Here is a 13,878-nt window from a genome sequence, read left to right on the forward strand (position 1 = left end):
CCTTTAACGTGACCTTAAGCTAAGCGCGAAAAACGAAAAGTGAAACTGTTAAAACAACGTTATTGTCCGCCTCACTCGCCTTCAGGTTAAGAAATGGATACAACAGAAGACGACCAAGACTTGGTGCTCCGACAGGTATTTTCTCAACTGTTTATCAGCGATACTCACCTCTTATTTTACATTACTGAAAGTATTTGTGACAGACAGAGAAATCGGACTTAAATCAGACGATTATACTGATTAGAATTACTCAAACTCCAATTTTCGTTAGAATGAAAGCCTTATGGATACATTTTGGCACATATCACAGACGCCACGAGTGGAATTTTGCGCGTAGATATGATAAAAGTATGTACAACTATGTAGAAAGAATCTGGGCAATAATCCAAATTATGACCAGAATCTTTGGTCACGGGCAGTAAGACACGGCTCGGTTGTGAAGTGTGCAAATCCTAAACTGCTGGCACATACCAGATGCAGGCTCAATCTCGGAAGTGGACAGGGAATTTCTTATTGCTTGCTGTTGTTGTTCATGTTTGAGATTGCTCTGAATTTGAGTTTGGAAAAAGTTTTACTCGGCCAAGGATGACCAAAAAACAACCTCACAGCGTGCGTTATGCAATTGCCGTCACAGTGTTTGAGACAAAAATTACCCATCGAATATGTCCCTGCAGTTTGCACACACTTATGTTCTTTATGGTTTGAACTTTCATGTGTCATTTTATCATAAGCACAAGATCATTAAAAATGACCTTTCTTAGAGACCATCATTCTTCTAGCAGACACACTGAAGTCAAAACTGCAGGTGAAGAGTTGTGTGACACAGGTGAAAAAGTCCAGCAGTTTTAAGCTTAAGGCCATTGGTTTTCTCTGGGCACTTATGCTTCCTCCAATTATCTGACTGTTGATGTATGAGTGAAGTATTCTTGAATATGATGCTAAGCACAAAGATTAACATATAAGTCTGTCAGTTTATTTGAGTTTGTATACAGAGGTGACAGTTCATGAAATTACATGTGAACATATACATACATCTCCAAGCAGAGTATCAACAAGAGTAAGCCTGTGCAGTCTTTGGGAAAAAGCTTTGCTTTTATATAGGCCTATTGACAAATAGATGCAGTGTTTGGGGAGAAAACTTTGCTTTTATCTTGTGACCAATAGATGAAAACAACCATTACGCAAGACTACCATCAAAGTAGTTCTGATCTATTTATGATTTTATAATTTCTAATTTTCAGCAACTCAAGGCTGCTGTTCACTACACAGTTGGGAAAATCTGTGAGGAGAGCGAGAAAGACCTCAATGTGAAATATCATCGACAATTCATAGCCAGTTTATCCGAAGTTACCTGTAAAAAGATTGTCTCATTTGCCAATGATCTGGAGCTGTTTTCAAGGTATTTTCATCTCTGCAGAATCAAGTTGAACAGACCCGAGATACTTGTACACGTGTGGTGGGCTGGATATCTAGTTTTGTCTTTTTGTGTATCCATCCCACTGTTCAGAGACCCAGTGTTGCATCATTCTCTCTTTTGAAATGTCTATCTGATATAGCTCTAGAAACTTACTAGTTGTTACTATTGTTTCTTGTTAAAATGAAAGAAAGCTAAAGTTAGGTTCATAAGATGGCAACTGTAAATGATGTGTATAAATATCTTTTGTAAAATGCTTTAAAAATGCTTTTAAGTGTTTGAATTCTATGGTGGGTTTTATGAACCATATAACCAATGTTTAGGTACAAACTCTGACATCACAAGTTAAAGAAATTTCTCTCAAGATAACTACACGCTTCATTGCTTGAACAGCTCTTGTTATCTATGGTTAAAAGATTACTTGAATAATTTTCCCAAAACTTTCTTCTATTGGGGAGTGTATTTTAAAAATGGCGACGTGATGTCAGGGTACCAGCCAAAAATGTCAGTGTCAAATTTTAAAAAATCTAAAAATATGAGTAAAATTACTTTTGGATGTAGTTTTCAGCAGTCTATCTGGAAATGCTTATGTAAATTTTGTCTTTTTGACAAGTTGCGATGGCTTAAAATTATGTTCTCAGTGTTTCTTTTCATTTTTTTTCTTGAGTTTCACTTAATTTTGTACGTGATAACTTTGCTCTCCAGACATGCCAAGAGAAGTACAGTGTCTCCAGAAGATGTCAAACTCTTGGTCAGAAAAAGCCCTAGGCTGGTAAAGTAGAAAACTCCTTCTTCTAAAACTTATTGCCATCATAATAAAAGTGGAAAATTCATGAGTATACTGTATTGTGTTTATAAAAACAATGAATTGATTAGTCATTTGTGTTGGAGAGTAATGTATGTGCCAGCTTATTAAGTTTGTGAGAAATGGCGATCAATGAGGAATTTGTGATTGAGTGGCTCCGTTTTGATGCGTGGTTCCGTTTTGATGCATGGTTTCATACGAATCAGACCAGCCTTGATAGCTCATTAGGCAGAGCGTCCACTTGGGGGGCGGTAGATCCAGGTTCAGTCCAGGGTCATGTCATACCGAAGGCCTTAAAAGAGGAAGTTGTAATTTTCTCGCTTGGGGTTCAGCATTATTGGGGTAGTGCAATTACTGGTTGACCAATATCAGTATAATGGCTCAGGCAAGGGGCCTTACTTGCCTTCGGTAAGCGGTCTCAGTGAAGCAGCACTAAATTAAAGAGCGATGGAAATCCGTCCTGCAACAAGGAAGCAGACTGCATGCACGCTAAGGACTCTGTCATCGTCAGATGACTGAAAAATTGTTAAATATGACGTTAAACTCCAAGCACTCACTCACTCACTCACTCATATGAATCAAACCCAAGTCTGTTGACATGAATAATAAACAGAATATTAAATATGCAGAGTTAAGAATACCATAGATAGAGTTTGGGGAAATGTGAAAACTATGGCCCGTGATTGGAGAATCTTTTGAGAACGGTGAAAACTAGTACTCCCAAGTTAGTTATGCTTAGAAAAGGTGAAAACTACTGCTCCGAATTTGTTACATCGTATCTCTTAGGAACTGAGAAAACTACAGTCTATAATATGCCTGTCAATCTGTCAATGAACCAATGGTTAATGAAGTCAACCACCCCTCCCATTGCGTGATGTCCTGTGTCAGACAGCCCTCCCACTGTGTAATGTCCTGTGTCAAAACACCCCTCTCACTGTATAATGGCCTATCAGACTTCCCTCCTACTGTGTAGTGTCTCATGTCAGACATCCCTCCCCCTGTGTACTGTCCTGTGTCAAACATCCCTTCCATTATGTAGTGCCCTGTGTAATGACCCATCAGACAGCCTGCCCACTGTGTACTGTACCAGTCAAACACCCTCCCACTGTGTTATGTCCCGTGTCAGATAACCTGCCCACCGTGTAATGTACCGTCAGATGGCCCGCCCACTGTGTAATGTTCTGTGTCAGACAGCCTGCCCACTGTGTACTGTACCAGTCAAACACCCTCCCACTGTGTTATGTCCCGTGTCAGATAACCTGCCCACTGTGTAATGTACCGTCAGATAGCCCGCCCACTGTGTAATGTTCCGCGTCAGACAGCCTGCCCACTGCGTGATGTCCCGTATCAGACAGCCTGCCCACTGTGTAATGTCCCGTATCAGACAGCCTGCCCACTGTGTAATGACCCGTGTCAGACAGCCCGCCCACTGTGTACTGTACCAGTCAAACACCCTCCCACTGTGTAATGTTCTGTGTCAGACAGTCTGCCCATTGTGTAATGTACCGTCAGATAGCCCGCCCACTGTGTAATGTTCCGCGTCAGACAGCCTGCCCACTGCGTGATGTCCCGTATCAGACAGCCTGCCCACTGTGTAATGTCCCGTATCAGACAGCCTGCCCACTGTGTAATGACCCGTGTCAGACAGCCCGCCCACTGTGTACTGTACCAGTCAAACACCCTCCCACTGTGTAATGTTCTGTGTCAGACAGTCTGCCCATTGTGTAATGTACCGTCAGACAGCCCGCCCACTGCATAATGTCCCGCGTCAGACAGCCTGCCCACTGTGTAATGTCCCGTGTCAGACAGCCTGCCCACTGTGTAATGTCACTTGTCAAACACCCTCCCACTGTGTAATTTCCCATGTCAGACAGTCCGTCCACTGTGTACTGTACAAGTCAAACACCCTCCCAGTGTGTAATGTCCTGTGTCAGACAGTCTGCCCATTGTGTAATGTACCGTCAGACAGCCCGCCCACTGCGTATTGTCCCGTGTCAGACAGCCTGCCCACTGTGTAATGTCCCGACGTCAAACACCCTCCCACTGTGTAATTTCACATGTCAGACAGCCCGCCCACTGTGTACTGTACAAGTCAAACACCCTCCCAATGTGTAATGTCCTGTGTCAGACAGTCTGCCCATTGTGTTATGTACCGTCAGACAGCCCGCCCACTGCGTATTTTCCCGTGTCAGACAGCCTGCCCACTGTGTGATGTCCCATGTCAGACAGCCTGTCCACTGTGTGATGTCCCATGTCAGACAGCCTGTCCACTGTGTGATGTCCCATGTCAGACAGCGTGTCCACTGTGTGATGTCCCATGTCAGACAGCCTGTCCACTGTGTGATGTCCCATGTCAGACAGCCTGCCCACTGTGTGATGTCCTATGTCAAACAGCCCACCCACTGTGTACTGTCCTAGTAGTGTGTAATGTCCCGTGTCAAACACCCTCCTACTTGATCCTTTCCACTGTGTAGTGCCCTGTGTAATGACCCGTCAGACAGCCTGCCCACTGTGTACTGTACCAGTCAAACACCCTCCCACTGTGTAATGACCCGTGTCAGACAGCCTGCCCACTGTGTACTGTACCAGTCAAACACCCTCCCACTGTGTTATGTCCTGTGTCAGATAACCTGCCCACTGTGTAATGTACCGTCAGACAGCCCGCCCGCCCACTGTTTATAGTCCTAGTCAAACACCCGCCCACTGTGTAATGTCCCTTGTCGGGCAGCCCGCCCACTGTGTAATGTCCTGTGTCAAACATCCCTCCCACTGTGTATTGTCCAGTGTCAGTCCACCCACTGTGTAATGTCCCGTATCAGACATCCCGCCTTCTGTGTATTGGCCGATGTCAGACAGCCTGCCCACAGCGTATTGTCTAGTGTCAGACAACCTGCTGACTGTGTAATGTCCTGTGTCAGGCAGCCCACCCACTGTGTAATGTCCCGTGTCAGACAGCCCACCCACTGTGTAATGTCCCAGTCAAACACCCCGCCCACTGCATGATGTCCTGTCTCAAACAGCTCTCCCAGTGTGTTGTCCTGTGTCAAACAGCCCTCCCACTGACTGTGTAATTTATTTATTTATTTGATTGGTGTTCTATGCCGTACTCAGGAATATTTCACTTACACAACGGCGACTAGCAGCGTGGTGTGTGGAAACCAGGCAGAGCCCAGTTGAAACTCACGACCATCCACAAGTTGCTGCAGACCTCAGCTGTATAATGAACTGTGTCATATACCTTTCCCACTGTGTAATGTCATGTAATGTCCTAGCTAGCGTTTTATCGATTGGCACTCTGCCATGGCTCTGGGAACGTCCACCATCCCACTGTGAAACCGCAATACCTAGTGCCATGCCTAAAAATGTCCTTTGTAAAGTAATTTTTTTTGCGTATTTTAATTTTCTTTTGAATAAAACAATGCTATGCACTATAATTCCATGGGCAAATGATCTCGTACATACGTGTAGCTAATTTTGGCCTCCAATTCCCAAGAGTAACTTCCAAATCGGAAACCCTTTAGTGAAGACATCTTGGGTGCCTGAGGCCTGTGCAAATGTCTGTGCAAACACTCAGATTTTGTGACCTTGCCAAGCCATTGCTTACTGAATCATAAATTACTCGTGTAGCGCCTAGAATGGCGATGCATTGAGTTGACACAGTAGCATGCCGAGTTCACCTCAGCTGACTAGGAAGCTTCAGTCCATCCTAGAACAGTGCTTTGAAAGCAAGATGATTTCCCCATGTAAAATTTCAGTTTAACCTCCAAAGGCAATATTTTAGCCAATATAATTGGCTCCGAAAACAGGTGTTTTCAGGTGAAAGTATGTCAAATATACCAGTGTGCTGACTTTTAGTGTAGCTTACTGTTGAGTCCCAGATTACCGTTAAACCTGCCACGATTTTGATGTAGGAAATTCTTTGCAGTACAGCCACAGTGCATGACCCCTGATAAACTGTTTGCTGATAAACTGGACGCCAGGCTCATTTGGCTGGGACGCTCTTCCCCCATGCCTTCACCAAATCCTAGCTAGGGGTTTGTGTCAAACATCAATCACACTGTGTAATGTCCTGCATATAGTTTATGCTGTCGTGTCGTTGGTCATTCTGGGCATTTAAGTGGATGAGCTTGAATTGAAAAATGTTTGTCAGTGAGCTTAATACTTTTGTTAATTAGTCAAGTATATCAACTGTCCTGTTGTATTTCTTATATTTTGTCTACTTTTTATCCTTCAGCACCAGCACATTTGTGACTTACATGCTGAGTTAGAGACTCAGAGAGAAGAAACAAGGAAGCGAGGGAAGAAAGGAAAGAAAAAGCCCAGTGCTCAAGAGGATGCTGATGAAGATTCAAACATGGTTGACTGAGAGGTAGGAAGCAAGGAAAGAAAGGAAGGAAGATAAAAGCCCATTGTTCAAGAGGATGTTGATGAAGATTCAAACATGGCTGAGAGGTAGGAAGCAAGGAAAGAAAGGAAGGAAGATGAAAGCGCATTGTTCCAGAGGATGTTGATGAAAATTCAAACATGGTTGACTGAGAGGTAGGAAGCAAGGAAAGAAAGGAAGGAAGATAAAAGCCCATTGTTCAAGAGGATGTTGATGAAGATTCAAACATGGCTGAGAGGTAGGAAGCAAGGAAAGAAAGGAAGGAAGATGAAAGCCCATTGTTCAAGAGGATGTTGATGAAGATTCAAACATGGCTGAGAGGTAGGAAGCAAGGAAAGAAAGGAAGGAAGATGAAAGTGCATTGTTCAAGAGGATGTTGATGAAAATTCAAACATGGTTGACTGAGCGGTAAGAAGCAACAAAAGAAAGGAAAGAAAGGAAGCAAGATAAAAGCCCAGTGCTCAAGCGAATGATGGGACTTAGTCATGTCTATATGTTTATATTTGGAACCCTTGTTCATCAGCTATTGGCAGTGATTTGTGATCATGATGACATTGCTTGTACATATACGTGCAACCAGCACGGCTGAAATACTGTTGTCCTCATCCAGTGGCATGATATCCAGGACATTAAAAAAGACTGAATTACGTGAAGGAGATAAAGACCAACACTAAGGTGCAGACCCCAAGTTATGAACACAGAAGATTTGGGTCAGTCCCATCCTAGGACCGAATTTAGATCAGTGCTAAGTTGCAGACTCCCAGTTAACACAAAACATTTGGGTCAATCCCATCCAGGACAAGATGTGAATCAGAGCTGAGTTGCAGACTCCCACTTGTGGACACAGATGATTTGGGCCTTTCCCGTCCTAGGACAGGCTGTGAATCAGTGCTGAGGTGTGGACTCCCAGTCCCTGTGTAACTCCTTGAATCATTGAATCTTCTATCCAGTAATCACTGAATTACCTTAGTGAAACTTGATTTCTTTTTAAAGGGTTAAACCATTTTATTGGTGATTAAGATCAGTTTGTGATATGAATATATTACATGGAACGTTCATGTAGGTACCGATCTCTTCAGCAACCAGGGAACGTATTTTTGTGAATTTCATGAATAGGGAGGGGTGATATAGAATATTTATAGATAAAATGCATGCGACGCATATTTTATTTATGTTAACGGCCATGCACATCACACATTGAAAAGTCTGTTTACCATAGGTTGATAGTTTATTCAGGGCACTTTCACCCATAAAACTGACTGCCATCATACAGGAATACAAAAGTCTTGAATATGGCATTATACAACAATAAATCAATCAGTCAGTAAGCGTGACAAAATTGTGAATAACAGGTTATCATATTGATCCATCTATTCTATGGGGAAAATCTTGCATACACCTCTGATACTGAAGGACTGCGTTAGCGGTTTTTCCTCTCTATGCAGGGGATGGCCTGATACTTGGGGTTTCTTCTCATAAGTCACATCGTTTACGTCAAAATTTGTTTCAGTGAGTGACAATTCCTGCTCAAGCAAGTGAATTAAATGCTGTGCAAAAACTTAAAATCAATAAAATTGTTTTAGGTTTTGGTTAGAATCATCTTGTACATATTCTAGATAAAAGAGAATGCATGTGTATATAGTAATGTTCGAGATAAAAGTTGAGGTGAATTGTATTATGGTGGGAGGAAACCTTCCCACTTACACTAATTTTGTTTTCTGACATCACTTCCTGCCTCATCATCACGATCCCTATGACCTCAGCGTTGTTCAGGATTTCTGTACAAAATTTATTAGCGACGTAAAGCAAAAGGTAGAGAGCGATACATGTGCTGTAAGGGGTATGGAAAGGCCAGAGTTATACTTCCCCATTAAAATGAGAGAAATCTAAATTTGCACACGGATCTGTTGTTTAATTAAACTTTTAATGTACACTCAAAATTCAAAACTGCACACTTATACAGTACCTGTGACTGTTTAGCTTTAGTTGAAAACTGCTTTTCTTTAATCTGTTGCAGCTCCTGGCTGAATAATAATGTAAATGATAATCACATGGAACAAACAGAACATTCTTCCAACAATCACACTGGGTATCATCTCCACCATTCAAAGTTTTCAGCCCCGGGCTGATCTGGTTTAACAATGTCCTCAGCCATTGGGTAATGAGTTGTGTCTCTGATCTTATACGGCCGACCGGCATCTCGGAATCCAACGCGAATCTGATCCCGCACTGTTTGAGGTTTGTCCCAGTTTGTGACTGGCGTGTCAGGACAGAGATCATGCTGCGCGAAAGACACTTCAGGTTGGAGCAGTATGAAACAGTTTTTGCTGCCGAATGCAAATCTTGAATGGTTGCTGGTGTAAAATGGAGCAAAGGTTGTGACGAACATGGTACATTTGTTAAACTGGAACACCCATCCTCTGCGGCAGATGTTGGTGTCCTCCATGCAGCAGACACCAGCAGGGTCGAGGCTGGACACCATGGTCAACACACGACGTACGGCCCGACCGAACACCTGTCAACACCAAACACCTGTGTCAATAAGAGACTATCATATCTAATGAATGATGATACACCTGTGTCAGGCTGCCACATACAGTCTGACCAAACACCTGTCAACACCAAACGCATGTATCATTAAAAGGCTATCATATACACTTAATGATGAAACACCTGGGTAAGTACACTACATACAGCCAGTCAACACCAAACACCTGTATCATTAAGAGACTATCATATCTACTCAATCATAATACACCTAGTCAGAACATGACATACAGTCTGATCAAACACTTGCATCGTTAAGAGGTTATCATTGGTATGGCGTACATGTATTTAATGATATACGTCTGAACAAACACTTGTCAACACCAAACACCGGTCAACGCCAAACACCTGTCAAGGCAAAACAGCTGTATCATTATCAGCGGTTATGATATCTACCTAATAATACCCTGTGATTTCTTACACCACTGATTCATGAAACAGCCTCAGAAAGTCACAGCCTAGTGTTCAGGTGTGTGAAAGCCCAAAAGTTCACAGAAACACATGCGCATGTATTTCTCGAAAAGCTTACCTGTAAATCCCTGCCATACTCATGACCAGATAACATAATTACAAATGCATCTAGCCCTAACACTGGGCACAGGTGAACAAACTTCAGCAGAGTTGGAACACACCTTTTAACAAAAAAAGAAAATATGACAAAGTATGTGAATCACACAAGAAAATAAGCATACAAATGTAAAGGTATGAATCAGACAGTTGAGAAAGATATTTAATTGATTAAAAACATTCAATGATGTCAGCTGGTTAATGAGCAATGCATCACAGGATTGTCTACTGACATAAGAGTTAGGTACCAGTTGATTACAACACATCATCAGGACTTGTATTACACATGGAGAAAGGTGTAATGGTGGCAACACTGGATGAGCAATGTGTCTAATTTTAGGGTTGTACACCACTGAACAGAACAATGGGAAATGGTTTATAGATATAAATAAGCAACATCTAGTCAATACAACAGCAAGGAAGGTCTACTTACTTGTATATATTTCCCTCTGAAAATCGGATAAAGCAATATTGGTGAAATTTGGTTCAACCTAAACACATGTATTTCCTCCACACATATCACAGGCAAAATTCATATATGCAGGACTAGGTGTAATTGCTAGTTAAAATCCTCAACCAAAAATGTTTTGGTCACCTGTCCACAACTTCAGCATATATATGTAGCTTCAGTATTATTTTAGTATAGTGTATGAACAGTAATAGTCCTTGCTGGGCAAAATCATCAGTTTATCAAGTTTGGCAGTAACAAGTTCAAATCCAGCTTCTGATGCCATTTGCATTTTCTTTGTTTGATATGTTAAACATCACCATTCAGTAGTATCTAACCCATGACTTTTCTGTCTTCATCCAGTTCCTTGTCATCTTTCATCATTAGACCATAAGATCTCATACTTCACTTCATCATCCGCATACAACAATAAATGCCTTAAACTGAAGCTTTGTAAAGCCTGACTGTCAGTGATCTATTTATTGAATTTTTATGAAAATGGGCTGATGACACAGGTCCCTAGCCAACTATTCAACAGTTACAGTGCAATTCCCTACATAGCAGATTCAGCAATATATTACCTAGAGTGAGCTGATCATCCCAATCACAGCTGCCCCACACTCTGGCTCTTTTTGCAAATATACACTCTGTCTGAGATTTGATGGCTTCAAACTCTTCAATCGCCTGACAGTGGACAGGATCATAAGTGACCAAGGCTGAAATCTGCTTGTCAATGTTACTCCTTAACTCGTTTGAAATGTCATCCATGGATACTCCCAGGGGTTTCCCTCTCAGCGGATTTTCGGTGGTGTGAAGTTCTACCCGTTTGGCTGGTTCCCTCAAGATATACAGGCTCACTGAAACCGAGATTGGACAGTTTCATGGAGATACAGGCCTGGACATTTTCCTATACTTTTACAGCATTTTTTTTTTTTTTTTTACATTTGATTATTTCTTTGAATACTTTGACCAGAGGTCCGAAGTTATGTTTTGGAATGACGAAACATATGTATGCCTATAATTTACCTAAGAGAAGAGATCCGTAGAGTGCAGCCAGCCAGGAGATGTGGATGGAGACTGTGTGGTAGAGGAGGAGCAGCAGACACAGCAGTCTAACAGCGGTCAGCACACGCATCCTGTGTAGGTCGGCAGGTTGATCACTGCTGTCTCTCACAACTTAGCGAGAGTGATGCGTGACTGGCAGTTATATTGAGAACAGTCTGGCCTCGGACACGCATACAATATCTGACGTGGAGGTTTCGGCATGGCCAGGAGCCATTTCTACCCCCATCCCCCAGCCGTTGACTTACATTGTGCCGTTCTCAAACTTCCGTATACTCATAAGCCTTTATTGTTTTGTGCGCCACCTGCTTTAGTCTAGCCACCTGCTTCTGGTCTTCGTAGGTGAACTTCGGTTTCCTGGAAGCGAAGCTTTGTGCTAGTTACCAGTAGGTCCACGTGCTTCCTGGGTCACAGCGCCCTCTGTAAACAACCCCAGTAAGGGGAGGTAACAAACGTATACTACATTTTATGTCACTTCAGACCAACAATACTCCAGATCATTGTTTTTTTTCTCTACACTCTTGGTCTAACGTCTACATGCTGTACAGATTCTGTGCACTTCTTGCGGCATAGTCTCTTTGTGAACACTTTTCCTGTTTCAGACGATTTACACACCTGTATGTCTTATCTTTTTCATGTAGGCCTATAGTGACCAAATCAGTTATTTGTCCTTCCCTAAGCACCTAAATTTTAGCCAAACTTGACGAAAAATGTGGCAGGAGAGCCTGGATTTTGAGGACCAGCTTTCGAATTTATATTCACCGGAACCAAAAACCCCTCCCACAGCCAGCCCACTTTGGGCACGTTAGCACTTTCCGAGAATCGTGGTTTAAGGATTACAAGTAGCCTACATGTAATCACAGGTCATTTTTCTTCTAGTCTTTGATAAATCTCTACATGCGTATTATTGCCTCGACTGACGAGATATGAAAGGCATTGCTTACATTAATATTGGATTTAAAGGGACAACTGACGTCTGGCGACCTAATATTGTGGCGTGATAAGGTCCTTGGTTATCCATCCACCTAACGGTGCGTCAGCGAGCAAATTGACGGGTGAGCCCTTTTCGCTCTTTGTTGAAAAAAAAATGGACTGGGTACAACTGAAGAGTGGACAGAGCGGTAAGTCATAAGCTTAAATGCTAGTCGACCAGAGTCGGTGTCAAGGCAGGACAGACCGTCACATCTTTAAAGGCGTAAAAGCTGGTAAGCCCGTAAATTGGTGCAAAGATTGGACAGAGCGTCACACCATTATAGGCGTAAAAGCTAGATGGCCGGTCAGTTGGTTTGATTTATTTATTTGATTGGTGTTTTACGCCGTACTCAAGAATATTTCACTTTTACAGCGGCGGCCAGCTTTATGGTGCAGAGCGCGGGAGAAACTCACTACCATCAGCAGGTTGCTGCATACCTTCCCGCTTACGACCGGAGAGGAAGCCAAACATGAGCTGGACATGAACTCTCAGGGACCGCATTGATGAGAGGCAGCTGGGTCATTGCCCCATGCTGGCGTGCTAACCCGGTAAGCTGGTGCAAAGACTGGACAGAGCGTTACATCATTATAGGCGTGAATGCTGGCAGGTCAGTCGTTTGGTGTTGCGGCTGGACAGAGCGTCACATCAGTTGACGTAATTGATGGTCGGCCTGTTGGTGCAAAAAGCGTCACATTATATCAGGCGTAAAAGTTTAGTAGGCCAGTCTGCTGGTACAAAGACTGGACAGAGCGTCACATCATTATGGGCGTAAAATCTAGTAGGCTCGTCAGTTTATGCAAAGACAGGACAGAGCGTCACATCATTATAGGCGTGGATGCTGGTAGACCTGTAAGCTGTGCAAAGACTGGACAGAGCGTCACATCATTATAGGCGTGGATGCTGGTAGACCTGTAAGTTGGCGCAAAGACTGGACAGAGCGTCACATCATTATAGGCGTGGATGCTGGTAGACCTGTAAGCTGGTGCAAAGGCAGGACAGAGCGTCACATCATTATAGGCGTGGATGCTGGTAGACCTGTAAGTTGGCGCAAAGACTGGACAGAGCGTCACATCATTATAGGCGTGGATGCTGGTAGATCTTTAAGCTGGTGCAAAGGCTGGACAGAGCGTCACATCATTATAGGCGTGGATGATGGTAGACCTGTAAGTTGGCGCAAAGACTGGACAGAGCGTCACATCATTATAGGCGTGGATGCTGGTAGACCTGTAAGCTGGTGCGAAGACTGGACAGAGCCTCATATCATTATAGGCGTGGATGCTGGTAGACCTGTAAGTTGGCGCAAAGATTGGATAGAGCGTCACATCATTATAGGCGTGGATGCTGGTAGGCTCGTCAGTTGGTGTAGCGACTGAACAGAGCGTCATATAGTTGACATCAATGGTGTTCGGCCTGTTGGTCCAAAAACTGGACACAGCGTTTACATAACTTGGCGTAGATACTGGTAGGCCCGTCAGCTGGTGCAAAGACTGGACAAAGCGCCACATTATAGGCGTGGATGCTAGTAGGCCCGTCAGTGGTGAAACGACGGAGCAGAGCGTCACATAACTTGACGTAGATGTTGGTCGGCCCGTCAGTTGGTGCAAGAACTGGGTAGGGCGTCGCATCACTTGGCGTAAATGGTGGTTGGCCTCGTGGTACGAATAGACTGAACAGAGCG

At 43.3% G+C, this 13,878-nt stretch overlaps 2 protein-coding genes across 2 annotated transcripts; one reads left to right on the plus strand and one right to left on the minus strand.

The window, feature by feature from the left end:
* The first annotated feature begins 33 nt into the window (after positions 1-33).
* Positions 34-6,585, plus strand: LOC135475301 (centromere protein S-like). Its single transcript, XM_064755142.1, has 4 exons — positions 34-135; positions 1,242-1,399; positions 2,120-2,186; positions 6,454-6,585. Exons 1-4 carry the CDS (start codon positions 94-96, stop codon positions 6,583-6,585), a joined length of 399 nt encoding a protein of 132 aa, XP_064611212.1. The 5' UTR covers positions 34-93.
* A 2,091-nt stretch (positions 6,586-8,676) lies between these two features.
* On the minus strand, positions 8,677-11,445 carry LOC135475300 (uncharacterized). Its single transcript, XM_064755141.1, has 5 exons — positions 11,192-11,445; positions 10,747-11,022; positions 10,151-10,166; positions 9,680-9,782; positions 8,677-9,118 (listed from the first exon to the last, which is right to left on the minus strand). Exons 1-5 carry the CDS (start codon positions 11,298-11,300, stop codon positions 8,696-8,698), a joined length of 927 nt encoding a protein of 308 aa, XP_064611211.1. The 5' UTR covers positions 11,301-11,445; the 3' UTR covers positions 8,677-8,695.
* Positions 11,446-13,878: the final 2,433 nt, after the last annotated feature.

The sequence above is a fragment of the Liolophura sinensis genome, chromosome 9 (assembly GCF_032854445.1).
Source record: "Liolophura sinensis isolate JHLJ2023 chromosome 9, CUHK_Ljap_v2, whole genome shotgun sequence".
NCBI lineage: Eukaryota > Metazoa > Mollusca > Polyplacophora > Chitonida > Chitonidae > Liolophura > Liolophura sinensis.